The following is a 21,230-nucleotide window of genomic DNA, read 5'->3' as shown; positions in this document are numbered from 1 at the left end:
AGAAAACTAACCAATTTATTTGACTATGGCCCATTTTGCTATGTACCTGGCACTGTGCTGTTATTAAGGGCTTTATTTAGCTTTCTAAAGGGATATCTCCTGGGCTGTACTGAATATGGTTGATGTAGCTGGGTTGTGGAGGTGGTCCAATTGCTCCCAAAGGGGAGAAGAGTGGATGAATCAGAGTTAAAGGGCCCTGAAGGAGAAATAGTCCCTTGTATCACCAGCAAGTCAGCTTCCAGAGGGACGGGTGTAATTCCAGGTGTTCATAACATGACAAATGATCAAACATAGAAGGTCCCCTTGGTGGCTCTGTAATTTGGAGGCAGTTGTTTTGGGCCTAAATGCAGAGCTGGGATTTGAGCAAGAGGTGGGTCATGTGACCCCTGTCCATAGCAGCTGGGCTGTCAGAATTGAGCCGGCTCCTCCCCCAGCTCTCCTTTCCCACTGGCTGATCTGCCCCCAGTTACCTATTCCAGATGATCCCAAGAAGAGGAAGACCAGAGGGTGTTCTTCATCGTACCAGCCATTCTCCTTCCTCCGGATTGCTACAGCCAAACACACAAGACAGGGGGGACGGGGAGGGAGGCAGATAAATCAATGACACAAAAGGCAGGATAATTATCACTAAGTATACAATATGTTTTACTGCTCTGCGCCCACTCAAAGTCCTCACTACCATTAGTGCTACCTAATCTGATTAGCTGGCAAGGCCCCTAGAGACACCTAATCAGGTTAGCATGGATTTGGAAAGCTGCCCAGAGCAGATTTCGGATAAAGTTTTCCAGGATGAGCACTCAGCGTTGCCACGGAAACTGAAAGGCGGATGGATAGTGAATGAAGGTGAAAGGGGAGGGGGTTGGTAGGGAAAATTCAGGAGGAACTTAAACTCTCAGCTGGTTACCCCTCTACTCACCACTGGTGGGAAAGTGAGCCTGCTTCGTATGCAAATGGGAGAGTCAGAAGCCCATGGCAGGCCCTTGGGGATCTGGGATATGATCTGGGATCTGCATTCTTTTCCATTTGAGGAAACCAAATGGAAAATGGTCTGCTCTGCTGTCTGAATCAGGAAGTGCAAAAACATACAAATGCACTTTCTGGAAGTCAATCAAAGGTAGTGTGGAGCTCAGGGCATGGAAGGGATAAGCTGCTTGGTTAGCATCTTTGTTATCTATGGTCTCCAGTGGGGGGTGGGGGTATGAGAGGTGATATAGATCTATACTCGGTTCCTTGGGAGCTTAGCTCTGCTAGAGGGAGACTTGATTTCTCCTCTTTAAGAGGAATGCATAATCAAAGGCTATGCATTCAAGGTGAGGAAATTAAGTGCTCAAGAACTGAGTGGGAGAGATCAGGCTCAGAAGTACTGCTCAAGTTTAAGTCCAGGAGGTGGCAGTGAGGTAGAATCATCATAAGAATCACTTACTGAACATGCTATATGCTAGGTACAACTGGAAAGATTTATGCTACGTACAACTGGAAAAATCACCAACTTCCTATTTACTCAAAAATCACACAAACACCCTGAGAGGAAGGTATTATTCTCAATTCCATTACACTGAATGGGAAACTGAGGCAAAAAATAGACTTGCCCAAGCCACACAACTAGTAGATGATAGAATCTCTTCTTTCTCTAAACCTGCCTTCTTTTTAACACGTGCTGCTAGAAAAAAAATGAATGTCAATTTGGGTTATATTATCAGAAACACGGCAGTTAGGAGCAGGAAGGGGACAGAGCACTATATAATATCAAGATCAGTCTAGAGATGAAGAGCATGTCTGGTTTTCTCCCCATAATGGCAGGGGGAAGGTTAGCATAGGGATATATATGTCAGAGGACAAGGGACCCAGAAACAAGCTCAATCAAGAGAGTTCAGTCTTTGGAATGTTTCTGCCACTCTTGAGGTGCTAAGATCCTAATTGCTAGACTGTGATGCAGTCTGTGTGGTTGGGTTTCAAAGAAGTGGCTGCAGATGTCAGAGGAAGCTTTTTGGACAAAAACTTCCAAACAGCTGATGAATCATGAAGGCTGGACAGGATTTGGAGAGGCAAAGGTGGCCAGTATGACAGAGTTGAAGAGACAGGAATGGACACACTTAGCGGCAGGTAGGGGTAGGATCAGATTATGAGGGATCCGAATGCCTGTCTTGGAATTGAGCCCCACGTTTATGGTCTTTCTCACCTCAATATCTAATGCTGCTACCTACAACACTGTCTCTCTAGTTGTGGCCTCAATAGAAACAAACTGCAACGTCTCGGACATCAGACTAGCTACTTCTGCCCATCTAGGAGATTCTCCTTGCAAATCTGGAAAGGTGCTTCAGAAAATACTCAGTCCAACTCCCTCCCCAGATCTTCTCTCAGGCCTGGGTCCTCTGGAAGAGTTGGCTAAAAGGGGAACCCACAGGCCTCATAAGAAGTTGGCTGAACTGAGAATCTAAATTGAGAAGAAGCTAAGCATGAACTGGGTTCTGATTTCATGGGGTATTCAGGGAGGGATTGGTACCCAGGCATTAGCTAGATGGGTTCTGTCTTAGCTTCTTTCGGAGTAGCTTCTCAGCCCACTGAGAACTGCACGCTGCCAGACCATGCAGTACAAAAAAACACCATGGAGAATGTGGAATTGGATTATGCCTGGGGCCATCTTCCCCCCTCCCCTCTTTTCTAATAATGCACCTGGGAGAGAGCTCTTTATAATGCCAGGCAGACTCCACTGCACAGCTGTCCCTGGTCAATTTTGCCAGACACAGGGCACAAGTCTGGGGTGGGCTTGATCTGGGCCCCCCAAGAAACAGGTGAAATGCCAACCATTAAACAATTACAACTCTGGATATTTCTAATAATATCTGAAGAGAAAAACGGCCAAGCAGATGGAGTCCGACAGAATGAAATATGGAAGCAGCTAGGAGGGACTGGGGGAAGGAGAGCCCTCGTGTGTCTATGGTTGGCAGAGTGGCTGGGGACTAAGGCTGGGAGCCTTGAGAGTCCTGCTCAGGCCAGGGGACAGGGTGGACAGCAAGAGACCTTAATGAGCCCATCTGGGACGTGGCTGTAGGCATTGGTATTTTCACTGTGGACCACCAAATGCAGCAACTTACTCTGATAGCATTTTGCAATCTATAAAGAACTTTTGTTGGCATAATTTCATTTGAGCCTCATTAAGAATCTGTGAGGCAGGCAGGATAGGGAACTCGATTCCCAGTGAGGAAATACGTACAAAGAAGTTATGTAAACTCCTTGAGGTTATTTAGTAGGTTAACTAAGACACTGGACTTGAATTCCAGTCTGGCTGACACTTGAGCCTGAACTGGTACTTTCTCCCCCTATGGTTCCCCACAGCCAAGAGTACCTCTTGATATCCTTGCTCACCCAGAAAATAGTCCCTCCATGATCTCCTAATATGGTCTGTTCAGCCTTTCAATACATGGTTTTGGTAGTGCCTGACCCTAACCTTCTGACCACTGCTCTCTGGGTTCGCATTTGGGCCTTCTGAGGAGGCAGTCAGCCCCTTTCCCTGCCTGGGCCCAGTTCTGCAAGTTCCAGTTAGGCAACTCTGTCTTCCTACAAGCTGTGCCACTACCAGTGCTGACCTTGCTTGGATTCTTCCCCTATTAGAATACCTTCTCCTGACCATGTGCATCACTACTGGACCACCTTGAAATTCACTTGCAACAACTCTTTTTGATTAACTCTACCACACCACATCTATCATCATTTCTTTGACTCATGGGGTCTGTAGTCTCTGGTATGTCCTCATCTGCAGGGTGGTAGGGTGGAGAGGATAGGAGTAACAGGAGTTAGTTTTGAGTCCTGACTGCCACTTACTAGTTGATAGACCTTAATTAAATACGTAATCCTTTAAGAGCCTCGGTTTCTTCATCTATAAAATGGGAACAGTCATACAATGCTTAGTCAGTTTCACATGATGATTAAATGACTTAACAGACATGAAAGCATTTTGTAAGCTACAGAGTAGAATAGTAAGAATAATTAAAAAAAAAAGGTACCCACAACAGCCACAGTGGCAGCACCTATTAGATTCGGTATTTTACAGATATCTCTATCATGCTTATAATAATCCTGAAAAGTAATATCCCCATTTTACAGAGAAGACTGAGGACCAGAGAGGGACAGTAGAAGGGGTTTTGTCTGCCTCTGCCCTCATATCTGTGTGTGCCCCCTATCTGACTGCACTCAATGAGGGCAGGTGTGGGTATTCTGTTTCCTAAGGAATTTGTGAGATTAGTCAAACACTGGTTTAATGCTTGCTGACTAAATGAATTGATTTTTGGTATTCCTGGAATCACAAGCAGGAAAACAGCAGATACTTAAACTTCCATTTTACAGAGAACAGTGAGGCCCGGATCTAAGAATCTCTCAGTGTTCCAGGTGTATTGCCCTTCGGTAAAGATGGCTTCCACTCTTCCTAATCCCTTCTCCAGAGAGCCCTTGTGCATTTGGTCAGCAAACAAGTTCTGTGCCAGGTTCTGGGGCACACATAAAAAAGCCTAAAACAAAGTTTGTGCCTTTGAAGTAAATGCTGCTATGAAAACCCTGAATTCTAAATGGGATGGGAGCACTGAGAGGAGTATAGGAAAAGACATTTAGACCTAACTGACATTTGTGCTTGAAAGATAAGGTGGAGATTTCCAGGCAGTTGGGGTATGATGGAACAGTCCAGGAAGAAAAGACCTGGTGTATGCAAAACCAAGGAGAGGAAAGAGTTGCCTCTTCCTTCTAACCCAGGCCTTCTCTTTTGTCCAACTCCAGGTTCTAGGGGAATCTAGGAAAGCTAACTCACTTTTCTTGATAAGTTCTAGTGACTAGTGTGGGAGGTGTTTAAACCTAACCTGGAACATGTTTGTTCTATACCTGTGGCATCTCCTAGGGGAACCAATCCTTCGGAAGGATTCCAAAGGCTGGGAGTCACCCAAATGACTATCAGCAATTTCCTGTCTACTGCTTATATGTTCAAGGAACACAGCAAGTGCTCAATAAATGCCTACTGACTGAGTAGATATTGGTGCCTTGGGTTTGGAGATCATGAGAAAACAGCTCTTTTCTTAATCTCTAAGGATTATTCTTTCTGCAGGCAAACTATAGAATACTGGGTGATTAACATGGCAAAAGTGTAAAGAGAGCTTTTGCTAAGCCTTCCCACTGTGTGTGTGTGTGTGGTTACTGCAGGAAGGGGTCACCCGAGGGAAGAGCAATGCCCTTCTAGAAAGAGGCTAAGATAAGAATCTGTCTTGAGGAAAGGAAGAATGTAAAAATGGGCTCAGGCTTTAATCACATGAGTTCAACAAACTTTTTTACACACCCATGTTCCAACCCTAACAGCTGGATGAGAGGTAGTTCCTGACCTTTGGAGGCAGAAAGGCATACAAATATGTCAGATACTTTGTGCTAAGTGCAGTGACTGAAGGTATTTGTCAGAAGCCTAGAGAAAGGATCCTGAATCCAGATGGAGGACCAAGAACAGCTTTCCAGAGAAGGCCTAAGTGTCATGTGTCTTGGCAGTAAAAGTAGAAGGGCAGGGCAGTCCAGGCAATAAGAAGAGCAGGAGTAAAGGCAGGGAAGCCTGAAATGACACTGTGTGTGGGTGAAGCTGTGTGTGAAAAGAAAGAGGGAGTGCCAAGCTTAATTACTACATCAGTACAGTAATATTCCTAGTAGGACTGTGAACTACTTAGAGGGAAGGCTCTACAGCTTCTCTTCTTTCCTCACAGCATATGTAGGGATGGATAAGGGGTCATACCAGATTAATTAATTCAATAAACTGCACTAAGCACCTACTTTGTATAGGAAGCTATGCCAGGAACTTGGACAACAAAATGATTAAGCCATGGTCTCTGCTCTCAAGGAGCCTACAATCTATTGTTCCTGAACTGTGAGTTAGGCTGCATAAAAACTAGCCAGAATAAAGATAGGAAGGGTGAGGAAGAAGGGCCAAAAGATGACATTTCAAGCAGAGAGGATGGTATCAGAGAAGACAGGCAGGAAATCAACACATAGTGAGTGTAAGGAAGCAGAAGTAACCTGATGTTGCTGGTGTGTGCAGTGCAAAGCTGGAGGGCAGTGAATAATGGTGGAACAGCAGTTTGAGTGGGCCTTGAATACTATGTTGATGGAAGAAAGGATTACTAAAAGTTTCAAACAGGAGAGCAACATTGTTAGAGTTGTATTTTACGAAGATCACTCTAGCTGGCAAGGAAGACTGATTACAGAGGAAGGAAAAGAGGCAGGTAGACGAGTGAGGAGAGTACTGCTGTGCTTCAGATGAGAGATGCCCATGTCTTCAGCTAGGGCAGTGGTATTAGGAACAGTGAGGAGAGATCAGGTTTGAGAACCATCCGAGAATTAGAATGGTAGAACTTGACACTTGATGGGCAAAGTTTCTATGGCAGACCAATGAATGGAGGTGCCCTTTACTGAGATAAGAACACAGGAGGAGGGCAGGGGATGAGTCTAGTTCTGAATGTGCTGAATTGCTTGTTGCCTTTCTGGGAATGGTGGGGCATAGGGGCTGCTGAGCTACTGGGAATTCTGCCTGACAGGTAGAACTCTACCCTCTACCCTCTCCATAACCAATAGCAGTTATGGATTCTGGAGGAGAGCCTCACTTTTGATACCAAGGTTCAGGTCTGTGGTGTGTAGGTTGGTCCTGCTTTGCCTCCAGTGACACTAGGAAGAACAGAGAGGCCACGGGGGCGTGGGCTGTGGGGTTGGTGCTTTATCTCTTCCATTTGTGAGGCAGTAACTGTACGCAAACCTTGCTGAGAAGCCCTGCAGCTAGGGATCACACTGATAAATTCACTGTATTACTTTGCACAAATCAATATCCCAGCACTTACCAGGGGTTGATGTGACCGAAATTGGTTTCAGCCAATTCGTGAGGGTAATAAATGGCCATTTATCAAATCAATTCATTCTGCGGCACTTCTCTGGCTACCCATCCTCATGGTACCCATGGGGTGCCAGGCTCCATCCAGCTAGTCCCTAGCAGACATCTGACACTAGCCTAGAGGACTTGGAGGCCTGGCTTACTCTTTAGATCGGCCTCACTATCCTGTACTTGCTTCAGTTTTGAGGCCCTGAGGTACTAAGTGCTGTCTGCCTATTACATGATCTGGCTCTGGAGAGTACATCATGCTTCACCTGGGGTTGGTAGGTGCAACCACCAAGCAGCCTTAAGCTCTGATATTTGTGTCCATACATCTCCAGGAGCTGGCCACAGGGAAAGAACATGGTTCTGAACATCATCAGTGTGATCCCCATGGTAGGGTTTCTTGGTAAGGCAGACACACAGTTACCACCCTACAAACAGAAGTGATAAAGCACCAATTCCAAAGTCCTGGGCCCCATGGCCTCCCCATCTTTCACTGATCCATAACAAGGTCAACTTACATGCCACAGGACAAAGAGCAGGGTCTTCCAGGGCAGCCATTTTACCTCTGTCATGAGGCAGAGATCAGGGGAAAGAAGGGAAACTTTGGGTAGAAAGAAGTACTTAGGGCAGATATTCTGACAGCTCTTGGGAGGTGGAGCTGAATCATCTACAGGTGTTCCTGGTTAACAGCAAAGCTAAAGATGGAGGATGCAGACAGAGTAGGAGCAGGGGAAGAGGTGAGCCTGGGCAGGGATTAAGGATCAATCCCTGTTTGAAGGCTTGACCCAAAGAGCACAGTGCTCACCCATAGACTGTGAACATCTTGAGGACAGAGACTAGGTTTTATTCATTGTTGTCTGGCACATACTAGAAAAAGCATGAGCCTTATATTCAGTTCCAGAATTGTCTTTCCACTATGCAGGTGAGAAAACTGATGCTCAAAGAAGCTAAGTGATTAGCCTGAAGTCACATAGCTGCTAAGTGGCAGATGCGTTATTTGAGCCCAGGTTGGTTTAATTCTTTCCATCACAATGCTTTCCCTGACCCCCTACACTTCTGGGGAGCTTCACATCTTATCGGTTTGAGGATGTGAGATGTAGGAGGTCAGAGGGAGCAGTATGTTAGGAAAGGGCTGGGTAAGAACCGAAGGGAAAACACTATGATATCCCATGTGGACATGAAGCTTCAGCAGGAGATGACCTCCACTCAGGTAATCTGTCTCTCCCATGAACTATACCTCCTCTTTCTTCAACCCATGAGAGTTCCCAGAGTCTCTCCTCACTCCACCTCAGACCAGGACTTGGTGAAGGAGTCGGGGCAGCTCAGTATAGTTTTTACCTCAGCAGTGAAGCCTTGTGTATTCAAAAAAGCTTTCCCGAGCTTCTGTGTGTGCAGTAGGCAGCCTTTTGACCTCTAGCTGGTGAGGCAACTCTGGTCTATGGTCTCCTTTGATGGGGTCAGGCCCTGATGAGGGCTCACTGGACCCCATGAGTCCCACTGGTGTGTGAGGATGATGGAACTCAGGCTGGGCTTGCTAAGTCACAGGTGCTGCTATCTTCATTTTTTAATTACTCCTCTAATTGCTATCCTAGGGCTGGCAATACTGCCTTAGAATGTCCCAAAGGGGTAGCCACAATTTCAGTCTGATGGCTCCTCTTTCTTATCAGTGAGCAGAATCTGGTGTTGTCCTTGGCAGTTGCAAGACCACATCTAGTGGGACTACATGCTTGAAGAGAAGAGGTAGGACTGGCCGAGGACCTCAGGGCAGTAGTTTTTAAACTTTAGCTGAGCATCACAATTTCCTGGAGAGTTCGTTAAAACAGAAACAGTTTCTGCTTCCTTAGTTTTGGGAAAGGCCTGAGATTTTGCATTTCTAACAAGTTCCCAAAGGATGTTGATGCTGTTAGTTTGGGCAGCATGCTTTGACAACCACTTGGAGGATATCCCTTTGCCTAAGGAGGGCATAAGGTTCCTCTTTCCTTCCCTCACCATCTGAAAACACTCATAGGGAGACAGGCACCAGAGTCAGAGAACAAAGGTGACGTCACTGCCCCAGCAGATTCTTAGTTTTATGTATCAGTTCACTGGAGTCTGCCCGGGCAGGAGGGTCATTAGATTAGGGGTTATACTAGAGGCCAGTCTGGCTCTGAGGGGTCAAAATATGAGACATAAGAGCTTCAGAGGTACAGAAAAAGGCATCTGAATTGTGCAGGATGTTTTCCTAAAATTGGGCCACCTGCCAAGAAACTATACTCAAGTCCCGGAAAAGTCCCGGGCTAGAAGACAGACCTGAATTCTAGTTCTGGATTAGCTACTACCCTGCTGGTGACCACTGGCAAGCTCCTGCTCTTCTCTGAGTCTTGGTTTTCTCAAAAGTGGAGGGCAGGGGTAGTGCATCAGGTGAAGGTCAGGGCTAAAGTCTAAGCACAGACTGAGCAAATGATTTAACTGCTGTTTCTCAGCTTCATCACTAAAATGGGGATTTAATGGCACTGACCTCAAAGGGCTGTTGACACAATGCCTGGCATATAGAAAGTAATCAACAAGTGTTATTAATCACCTCTCTCCAGTTTGGTGGCAGTGGCCTATACACTTTATTGCAGTAGATCCTAAGGCCACAGGCTAATCCTGCCCTTTTTAGTACTGGGTAGCATCCTACATACTTACCAGCACCCACTGTTGCGATGGCATTCTCCTGGCCAATGATGTGCTCTTTCAGCCGCTGCTCCAGGGGGAAACGGCGCCGTTCTTCAGCTTCTCGTTTCCGTTGCTTCTCTTGATACTGTGGGGAGAGAGAGAAGGTGGCTCAGGGGCACCAGGTACTGGACTCTAGTTTCATTTGATCTCCCAAACCAGGGGCAAAATCACAGGTCTGGGTCTCTGGGAGTTCTACAGCACAGCTCTGGCTCATGACCACCAACCAAGGCTGGCCCAGTCTTTTCCACTCTACCTTTGTTCTGGCCCTCACATCATCTCCCCATTCTAGGTGACCAACACTCGGGGGTCCCAGCTCACCCTGCATAGCTGCCCATAAAGTAAGTACTCCTAGTAGATTGACCCCTGCCTCTGGAGACTAAGGGAAGACCTAGGTTCAAACCCCAGCTTTATTATTTACAAGATGTGCTTATCACCTGGAACAAGTTACTTCTCAGTGTTCGCATCTGTAAATTAGGGATTAAATAGGATGAGTTATATAAAGTGTTCAGTATCATGTCTGGCATGCAGTAAGTACTTAATAAATACAAGTTCCTTTCCCTTTCCCCTTGAAATCCTTTTTTGTTTTTAAACCAGGGTTATGAACACCCTCCACTTCAATGATTCTTCATTTCAATTAAACATACAATTATTCAGCAGTTGCTGCGTGTGTGACCCTGGGCATGGCCATGATGAAAGGATGATTAGTGGTAGGTGTAAAGAAGAAGGACTGTGTCCTGTCCCCTGGGAAATTCCAGTTGCTGGAACTAGTGTGTGTCTAACCCTGGGGTTGACTTGCTTTGGAAAAAGTACAAGGAGGAGGCCTGAGCTTAGTCATGTTGCAAAAGAGAAGCTAGGAGAGCCAGGTCTTGCCCACAGGAAGCTCAAAGTCAGGCAGGGAAGGCAGAACCTGCATAGAAATACTTTTCAGGCAGAACCAATCATTTTCCTCATGGTTCTAAAGTATGATTACCTATCTCTAGCACTGTACTTAGCACTAAAAAAAAAAACTACTTGAAAACAAGCTTGTTTCATGTTTGTGTATCTGCCCCTTAAATCAACTATGAGCTCTCTGAGGGGAGGCACTGTCTCTTATTCACTGTAGCTTCCAGCATGGGTCCTGGCACAGCGGAGGCACAGTTGAATTTTTGCAAAACTGAATTTGATGACAAAGAGGAGAGAATTAACAGTTAGACTGGCTGGTACAGGAGAGTCCAGAGACAGAAAGGATAAATAAAATGTGGAACTTTTTTTTTGGAAGCTTTCTGGGGTGAGACAAGAGGCTTGAAGAAGTCAGAGGGTTGGGCTAGGTGTGAGCTGTGGAATAATGTGGTGAACAGCTGGGAGAGGTAAGTGTGTGGGCCAGATTAAGAACTGAAGGAGGATGGCAGCTGGTGGGAAGAAAGTAGGTCTTGCAGCGGGAAAGAAAGACCTGGGTCTTCAGGAGGCTCCTTTCCTCTAAGACCCCAGAAACACTGACATCGTTCTAGAAAGAAAGCTGCCAATGTAAGGCCTTGTCACAAAAGTCGTGGCTGCAGATTGCTCTTGCAGACAGAGTAGATGAAAAATACCTGTGTTTAGGCAGTGTTTTCCTGTTATGGTAGTGGCCTTGACAGAAGTTAAAAAAAATAAATAGCAAACAATCCAATTTTGGCTGTTGCTATCAGTCTGTAACTGAAAGCTCCTATCAGTCCTGGGGTTTCATATGGAGCAATAATTTGGGACCAATCCCAATGGAGCCAGGCTTGCTGGTCGGAATCCAGAGTGTCACCGTGCAGTTCCCTCAGGCACCACATACATCACTTGGCTCTGATGACTCCAGCCATCTATCTGCCTCCTCCTCCTTTCTGCTCATCCAGCCTCGATCAGTACTCAGGTCCAATGGGCTAGTTAAGATGGTGAGATTTTCACAGCTCAGTCAGCAGTGATGGCTATTCACCCTGCTGGAAATGAGCTTGAAGGGATGGATGGACGTGGGGTTCCCAGGATTTGTGAGTTGGTTTTACTCACTTCCCCTCAGTGATGGGTCACAGAGTATTCTTGTTTCTGGGCCTTTGCTCCCACTGCTGCCCTGCCAGAGAAGACTTCTTGGTTCTCCCTACCTCTAGGTAACCTGTTGATCTCAGCTTAAATGCCATATTGTCTGAGAAGCCTTTCACAAAGCTTTGTACCTGCCCTCTGCCCCTGGGATCTCTGCTGCACTTATTTAACTACCTATTGGTCTCTCCTTCCTTGACCATGAGGTCCTTAGTTACAAAGACTAAATTGTATTTATCTCTATAGCTCCTGCACCGAGCACAGAGCCTGGCTCAGTAGAAGTCCATACATGGAATAGCTGCCATGTGCCAGGCACTACACTCAGCACTTTATCCAGACTATCTCATTTAATCCTTGTAGTCATCCTCCATCTGAAGTTTGGCTTCTATTTTGGCTCACAGCAAGGGAAGGTGGTGTGGCAGAAAGAGCAGAGCTTTATTCCAGAAAGGTCTGAGCTCCAACCTCATCTCATCCACTAACAATAGCTAGCTGATCTGAGCTAATTTAAGTGACCTCCCTGAATCTTAGTTTCCTCAACTCATGGGAGCCTTGTGAGGATTAACTGAGATAATGTACATAAAGTACTTAGCAGAGCCTGGCATATAGCAAATATATGTATGTTTAATAAATGGTAGTCTGAGCAACTCAAGTCACTAGCACAGTACCTGGTCCTTATCAGGCCTCTGATAAATGCTAGTTCCTTATTAGGCCTCTGATAAATGCTAGTTCCCTTTTCTTTCACTGGGTTCTGACAGATTACTTAATTCAGTACCTTTTTATATTTTTGGTATCATACTCCCTTTAACCAATTTAATCTTGTGTGGCGTTCCATAGATAAAAAGAAGAATTGCTCCATTTCAAGCAGAAGCCAGCAGCCAAGTCCATGTGTGTTCCCCCAACGCCCCAAAAGTGGCTCTTGAGGCTCCTTCCTTTAGGAACCCTAGTCTGCAGTGTACAGCCTCAACACTAATGGGGTTCTAGGGATGTTCCTACTGGCTAAAGTGGCATCTGTGGCTGTCAGTATTCCTTATACAGTAGATTATTCTGCCTCTAGGTACTTTCCATCTATTGGTCTATAGGACCCCAAAGAAAATAACTTTTTCCTTTGTCCCAGCAAAGCCTAACATGACTTTTCTCTCCACTTTTGTTGAGCTGGGTACGACCATGATGGCCTAAGTCTTCTCCCAGTTACATTTCCTGTAACTCTTCTTCAATGTCATGATTTTGGGTTGTCTTACTATTCTTATTTTCTTAGGCAAGGGGAAAGAGTCTTTGACTTCTTAGTGGATATGGGTAGGGGATAGGTTACACCACGACCTAGGTGGTTTCTCAGGAGTTTTCTAGATGGTTCTGGGAAAGGTACAAATTATAGTCTAAGTCACTGAGCATATCCTCATTCTCCCCAAATACTTTTGTCTGGAGCCCCAAACACTGATGTCTATTCAGAAAAATCTCTGAAAACAGACCAGAATCCTTTTTTTTTTTTCTTTTTGATCATTCCGTTCTATATATATAATCAGTAATTCACAATATCATCACATAGTTGCATATGCATCATCATGATCATTTCTTAGACTATTTGCATCAATTCAGAAAAATAAATAGACAACAGAAAAAGAAATAAAATGAAAACAGAAAAAAAAAATTATACAAACCATACCCCTAAGACCAGAATTCTTGATAAAATGTACAGGACACTGGGATTAAATTAGGTAGAAAGTTACTGCTTCATGCTGTTTTCCCAGTGCTGAACAGAGCTTGTACTAAAAAAAAAAATGCATTGAATGAATGAATGAATTTTAAGACATGAGCCATGAGCCAAGTCTTGTGAAAGGCTAGACAGTGGAGGGGTTTAGAGAAGGAAAATACTTGGACTCCATATTTGGAGGAGAGGAGAGAGAAGGATGGGAGGAAGTACTTGTAAGGGCTCCACAAATGTAGACTCCTATTACTCCTGGCTCTTGGAGGTGATGGGGAGAAAAACTATAGGAACTGCTTCAAAGCCCTACTCAGATGGGGTTCTGCTAGAGGGGAAGATAGGGCAGGTGACCCAGCCTGCAGAAGCAGGGGGCACTGGGAAGAGAGGCACTAGGAAAGCACCACCCAGGAGAACAGAAGTGATCATCTTAATAAAAGCCACATCCAATTAGCTTCAGAAGCCCTTACCTGGAGCCAGCAGCGACCAGCTTCTCATGCTGCATCTCAGCTGGATAATCACGGCCACTGGTTTCCATCAGTCTTGATTTGATATGGCACCCCTCCTGGCTGTGAGTGCATTTACAGGAAAGGGCTGGGAGGCTGAGGCAAAGCCTAGCAAGGCTCACTCAGAATAGGGTGGCTGGACTGAGTGACTCTGTGGGGGAGGGTTACAGGGAGAAGGGGAATGGCAGGCATCCCTATGTGGGACATCTCTCAGGGGCCAGATCTTACCCTGAACCTGGCAGTGTGTTCACTGAGAGGGCAGCTGGGATGGAGGTTGGGGTCGTAGGTAGGCAGAACAAGAGTTGGACAGTTATGAGGAAGGAAGAAAAGAGAGGCCATGGTGCAGTTCTCCTCTCATGGGGAGGATGGGCCTAGGAGTTCACCCCATTGCTCAAAGACAGCCTCAGATATGACCTGTACTCCTAACTCCCTGATTTAGACTCTAACTTACTTCATAGTCAGGGCTTCTACCATGTTGAGGACAACAGAGAGGACTGGGTGGGGAAGTCAATAAAGGGGACCAGGAGATAACAGATGAAATTAAGGGGGATAATGGAGAAAACCCAGAGTGGGACATGGGGCAGATTGAATTATGTACTCCAACAAAAGATGCGCTCTTAATATTAATCCATATCCTTGTGGGTATGAAACCATTGTAATTTGGACCGTTTGGAGATGATATTTTTAGTTAAGGTGTGGCCCAATTAAATCAGGGTGAGCCTTAATCTATATTACTAGAGGCCTTTAAAAAGCCAGATAACCCCACTTTTTACTTCCTACAGGGTTTAAAAGGCAAACATGTAAAATGTAATGATAAATCAATTATTTTGGACTTATCATGTATAAACATGCAAGTTGTGACAAGAACTACATAAAGGTGTGGGGTATAGGAACACAGTTTGTGTAAACTATTGAAAAGTTAAGTTGGTATCAAAGTAAACAAAAGTGTTACAGATTTAGGATGTTATATTTAAGCCCCATGGCAATTACAAAGAAAATATTGAAGAATATGCAAGCTTATAGAGACAGAATTTAGAATATAGGATGCCAGGAGTAGAAGGCCTGGGCAAGAGAGTGTTAATGCACAATGGATATAGGGCTTCTGTTTGGGGAGATGGGAAAGTTTTAGTAATGGAAAGTGGTGAGGGTACCAGAAGATTGTGAATGTGATTAATTCCACTCAATAGAATGCTTAGGAGTGGTTGAGAAGGGTAAATTTATATTGTATATATGTTCCCACAATTAAAAAAAAAAACAGCAACTAAAGAGACAATGAAAAATATAATACATGATCCTGGATGGGTTCTAACAAGGAAGGAGAAAATGCTCAAAAGAACATCATTGGGACCCATGACGAAACTGGAATATAGACTGTAAGCTTCATATCAATGTTAAATTTCTTGAACTCGATTACTGCACTTAAGGTGGTTATATAAGTGAATATCTTTGTTCTCAGGAAATGTATGGCAGTAATAAATGTTCAGGAAGCATGAGTATACAACCTACGCTCAAACGCTCAGAAAATGAACTGGAAGACAAACATATATAAAATGATATGGCATATGTGGCAAAATGTTACAATTGGTTGATCTGGGTATTGGGGGTACAGAGGTATGTTGGAGTCCTCAATATGGCATTTGAATTATTTTTGCAACTATCCTGTAAATTTGAAAATATTTCAAAATAAAAAGGTAAAAAAAAAAAAAAAGTCAGGGAAAACCACACAGGAAGAGACCAAGGACATTACCAAAGGATAGAAGGCAGAGAAGCAGGCCAAGGAGCTCTAAAGATTGTGGAAATCAGCACCAGAAGCCTACAGACTTTGGGGAGAAAGCATGGTCTTGCTCATGCTTTGATTTTGGACTTTTAGCCTCCGAAACTGTGAGATGATAAACTCCTATTAAGTCAACCAGTGTGTGGTATTTATCATAGCAGCTGGCAATACAGGAGATGAGAAAAGGAAACTGGGAGATGAGAGGCACTGAAGAGACTTGAAAGTCTCTTGAACTAAACCATAAAGTACACATACCTGTAGGAAAAGCTGATGATGACTTTCTGTCAAATCAGCCTGCTCACTCCCCAGTTCCTCCTATACTCGTAGAGCTAGGTGTCAACCCCACCAGACTTGGTAACTACTAGGTCAGCATCCCAGATTCCATTCTCTTCTCTTCCAATCCATTCTTCTTTTGTTGCCAGAGTGATACATATATATATATATAAAATATACATCTTTTTATATATATATATATAAAATATACATCTTTTAATATATATACATATATGCACATATACACATTTTTTTTTTTTACATGGGCAGGCACTGGGAACCAAACCCGGGTCTCTGGTATGGCAGGCAAAAATTCTGCCACTGAGCCACAGTTGCACCCCCCTGAGTGACATTTTTAACATGTAAATTTGATCATGTCACTCCACTGCAAATAGCTGGATTGATCCAGAGAGAAGATTGATGAGAGAAGCTAGAGGGGCAAGGAGTGGCTGAAGTGATGGGCCAAGGCATCTTAGCTAGAATGGGAAAGAGACAGGAAAGGGCTGATAAAGGGATCAAGGGCTGGAGTGCTCAGTGAGATGGAAGAATGGGTATAGGAGGAACTGGGGAGTGAGCAAGCGGATTTGATGGAAAGTTGTCATCAGAAAGAGAGATCACTGAATTTTAAGATTTCAGAGTGACCAGGTGATAACAAGGGCCAGGCAAGTGACCATGTGAATGGCTGAAGGTCCCTAGGATGAAGGCCAGGTTTGGGGTAGAGAAGATGGTCCAAGGGACAAGCTATCATGTGTAAGTGACAGTGACTAGGAAAAGAAGGCAAGAGAACCACTGTTAAGGAATTGAGATTCATTTGAATAGAGATAATGTTTGAAAAGCAGCAGTGGGGAACAAGGATGCAGAACTGTTCTTGGGAATGTGGGAGAACATGCAGCCAGCACTGGAGAGGCTGCAGAAGTGGGGTAAGTGGCAGTACTGGGGGAAGGCCAGGTTTCAGCTGAGGTTGGAGGTGAGAATGGTAAGAGGGTGAAGAGGGGGTGATTTTGTTTGTCATTTACTGAGGTTCTAGAGGCACAGTGGAGACAGTTGGGACCATATGGGAGCAGATGTGGAATGTGGGAATAAAGAAGAAGAAAGATGACCACATTTTAGATAACATCTAAGAATGACAGGAAGGTCTAGGGGCAGGGGTGAGGGGGACAGTTGGCAGGCAGCACAGGCCAAGAGAATTAGACCCAGAAATAAAAAAAATTCAACTTGAACTGGACTGACTGCATTTCCAAGGGAATCTGGTTCATATTCTGGACCAGGGGCTTAACTGGCTCCTGGGACTTTTCACACTCTGTTGAAAATAGCAGCCAAATTTGCAGTGTCTCCTACCCATCTTTTGAATGTCTTCATCCCTGCCTCTGCACCTTTGCCTATGCAATTCCCACTACCTTGAACATATATACTCTTTCCATTCTGCTTCTCTAAGTGAATGGCAACATCATCCATCCATTTGCACAAGTCCAAAATGTATATATCACCTCTGACATCTCTCTTTCCCTCATTCCTCCATCATCCAATTTATCACCAAAGCCCATCAGTTTTATCCCCTGAACATCTCTTCCATTCTTTCCCCGTATTCTTTTCTTCCACCACAACCACCTTAAAAATAACTACCATCACTGCATGCCTGGACTAAAGCAGACCTCTTGAATACTCTAAATACTCTCTTTCCCAAACAGTAGTCAGAACTATTGCTTCAAAATTCAAATTTCATCACCTATCTACTCAAAACAACTTATGACTTCTCACGGCTCTTACAAACAAAACTTGACTGTTATCTCACCTTACTGTCTCTCTTGCTTTGCTAGTTCTAGCCATACTAGCTGTCTTTCTGAGCTCCCTGATGCCACAGGGCCTTGGCACATGCTAGTACCTTTGTATGCAAAGCTCTTCCCTCCCTGGAGTTCCACTCTTCCTCCTCCCTCAGCTTTTAGTTCAATCATCACCTCCTCAGAGAGTCTTCTCCGACAGCCCTGGTCAGATCAAGGACCATTTTGTAAGTTCTCCTAGCACCATCCAACTGTCCTTTATAGCTATAATACGTGGTATATTTATCTGGGAGTCAATGGATTAATGTCCCCTTTCCCAAGATGTCAGGCTGGTAACAGTATTGATGACCTGTCTACTTGAGCCCAGCACAGAGCCTGCCACATAGTAAGCACTCAGGATCCTAACTGAAGTTTCATTCAAGCTATACTTCTAGGAGCTTTTCTCAAATAACTCCAACACAACTGATCGAATTTTATTTGTCTTGGCCTCATTTGTAGTATAGAAAATGTTTGGATTGTCCTATCATTGGTATAATCCTATCATTCATTAGGGTGTCCCTTTATCTCTGAGTTAGTAGTCCAATGCCAATAGTAGGAATATGAATTTGTGTCTTAATTCTCATCTCCCTAAACAAACTGAACTTCCTGAAGGTAGGGACCAGGTCTTTTCTTATCTCCAGGCAGACAGAGTATCACAGTAGTGAAATGTTCAGGTCGCCGTCAGACTGCACAGTTAGGTGTTCTGTCTCTTTTACTTGATAGTAGAACCTTGCTTTAATTTACTTAGTCTCTCTATAATGTGAATTATAATATAGTCAAGTTCTGAGGGGTGTGAGGATTAAACTATTCCCAACTCAGGTAAGAACCATCAATGGCTGCTAAAACTAGGGGTGAAAGTCTGAGGAGTAACAAGATACTAAGATGGTTTCAAAGTTTCTCTCCCTAAGATACTTATTAATTACAAAGGGAAAATGATAGTGGAGAAATGTGGCAGACATCAACTTAACCAAATGATTTGAGTTAACAACATTAGTTATGGGATAAATTGACATCACTTGTCCTGATATGACGCACTGAGAAAAACAAACTCATTTCTGGAGTGTTCCTGCTCTGAGTTAAGTCATAAGGAAACATTAAATGAATCCAAATTGAGGGATGTTCCTCTACTGGCCTGTACTCATTAAAATGTCAAGGTCATGAGGACAGGAAAGACTGAGGAACTGTTCCAGATTAAAGGAGACTAAAGAGACATGACAACTGAATGCAGTTTGGGATCTGGAATTTTCTTGTCCTGTAAAGGAAATTATTGTAATAACTGGCAAAAATGTTAATAACATCGATAGATTAGCTAATAGCAACATTAACATTCTTATTTTTGATAACTAAACTGAGGTTATGTATGAGAATGTCCTTGTTTTTTTCAGGAGATACATATAAATTTATTTCAGAGGCAAAGGGGCATCATGTGTATACCTTACTCTCAAATGATAAAAAAAAAAATTATATCTATGTCTACACATCTATTTATCTAAATGATAAAGCAAGTGTGATGAAATGTTTACATTTGGGGAATCTGAGGGGTTTTTAGGAATTCATTATACTATTCTTGAAATTATATCAAAATAAACATTAAAAAAAAATCAGGACAATGCTTACCCTTGGGGGATGGAGAGTGACTGCAAGGGAGCATGAGGTGGGCCTCTGAATACTTAAAATATTCTATTTCTTGATCAGGTTTCTTAAGTTTGTGAAAATACACTGAGCTACATTGTTATGATATGTACACTTTATATAAGTATATTTCAACCAATTTTTTTTAATCATTAAAAAAAAAGAGAGTGAGCTGGTCCACATAAAGCATTCTGCATGGTATATGGCCTGAAGTAAATCTGTGATATAGGTCAGGTGGTGTTATTTTCCCCACAGGGGCTTGCGCAGGGCCAGGCGCACAGCAAGATGGAACTTGCAATGGGATGCACAGCAGCAAAGAGGTTGAGCAAGACAGCAGAATGGGTCTGTCTTCACCCTAAGAATGGAAGAATATAACCCTCTTACCCTGTGTATACCTCATCCCTCCCCTCTGAGGGGAGCACCCAGTCTCTCGGCCTAAATGAGGGCTCAGGGGAGTATCACATCCCCAGCTACCCCTGCAGCAAATGAAAAAAACAGAGATACGAAATGTGCTTGTGATTCTGTCACTGGATATGCAAATAAAATATATATGATAGGCCTATCTGCCTAATATCCCTGCCAATTCATTCTCTGGGTGTGATTAAAATGAGCAATAAATTCCTCGTGAGCCTCGGTGGAGTGAGGATCTGGGAGTGGAGATGCAGGCTGGTGCCAGCACGTCCCCCTCAGCTGAAAATTCATCATGGAATAGCTCCCTATATTTTTGTTTTATCTGCCATCATCACAGAGATATATTTCTACCTCACCTTCGTCTCTTAGTTATGACATGAAAATGGTCTACGCTTTAAGTATTAAACTCTCCATCTATTGAAATTCTTCAAAGTGTGATCACAGGCTACTTCCTTTACAAAGCTTACCCCACTTGTTCTGCCTGGGGGGAATCCACACCTCAGAGCCCCCATCAATTCTGTGTGGACCCCCCTTGAAGTACAAGCCAGCCGATGGATATTATATTTGAAAACACCTGCCTTTCTCACAGCTGGATGAAAAGCTCAGGGGACAATGGCTGGGCTTTAATCACCTTTGGACATTCTGGGGGTGGGGTAGAGGGTGGGCTAAGGGCATACAGAGGAGACAGCATACAGGGAAAGTCAAAGTATGGAGGCAACCAGCAACAAGGAGAAAAATCATTTAAGACACTTCAGTCTGACAGAAGTTCTTAGGACAAGTGACAAAATTCTAAAAGGTAGAATGAAATAAAAACTTATGCTTATGGATAATTTTAAAACAGGAAAATCCTCAATAAATAATACTAAGTATAGAGAGCAGATTCCAAATATAAACATAGGCTCATAATTCAAATACTTTTAGGGCAAAGTAAGAAATATAAATGTCTTACAGGCTGGGTCATAATACAACAAGGAATTGTAGGGGCCTGTGGCTGAACAGTCCATGCCAAGGCACTAAACCAAAAACTTCGAAAAACTCTGGATTGGCAAAACAAAACATAGTGCCAGTTTGAGACACCTGGTACATACAGTAGGATATATATATATATATATATATATATATATATATATATATATATATACCCTTTTCTGAACCATTTATATACGCATGAAATATCTTGATTTTATTAAGTCACCACTTTTTTTTTCTCTTGAAGCTTCAGTTTTCCTTTTAATAACAGCTACTTCACAGAGTTGTTATAAGATTAGAAAAAAAAATATTAGAGGGCCTGGGACAAATGCCTAGATGCACTCAATAAATGATAGCTACTATTATAATTAAAAATATTAATAATGGTTTTATTTAGGTGGCAGGACTAAATGGCTTTTTACTGAGATTCAGCTTGGTTATCATCTCTTCCAGGAAGCTTTCCTTGAAAACCTGAAGGCAGGATGTCCCAGGTTGTCTCAGCCATACCACTGAGGACTCGGTGGTCTCATAGTTT

At 43.7% G+C, this 21,230-nt stretch overlaps 1 protein-coding gene across 2 annotated transcripts in view; it reads right to left on the bottom strand.

Annotated features, from left to right (window-relative positions):
* The window catches only part of CLPB (ClpB family mitochondrial disaggregase), a 183,437-nt gene that overhangs the window by 16,634 nt on the left and 145,573 nt on the right, over nt 1-21,230 (bottom strand). For both annotated transcript variants that reach the window (XM_077113690.1, XM_077113691.1), the window contains 2 exons: nt 9,554-9,668; nt 471-548 (listed from right to left, as the gene is read on the bottom strand). In XM_077113690.1, the coding sequence (XP_076969805.1) occupies nt 471-548; nt 9,554-9,668 (193 nt within the window). The remainder of the gene's footprint in view (nt 1-470; nt 549-9,553; nt 9,669-21,230) is intronic.

The sequence above is a fragment of the Tamandua tetradactyla genome, chromosome 8, assembly GCF_023851605.1.
Source record: "Tamandua tetradactyla isolate mTamTet1 chromosome 8, mTamTet1.pri, whole genome shotgun sequence".
Classification (NCBI taxonomy): domain Eukaryota; kingdom Metazoa; phylum Chordata; class Mammalia; order Pilosa; family Myrmecophagidae; genus Tamandua; species Tamandua tetradactyla.
Note: the sequence above shows the minus strand (reverse complement) of the source record. Positions and strands in the feature narration are given on the sequence as shown.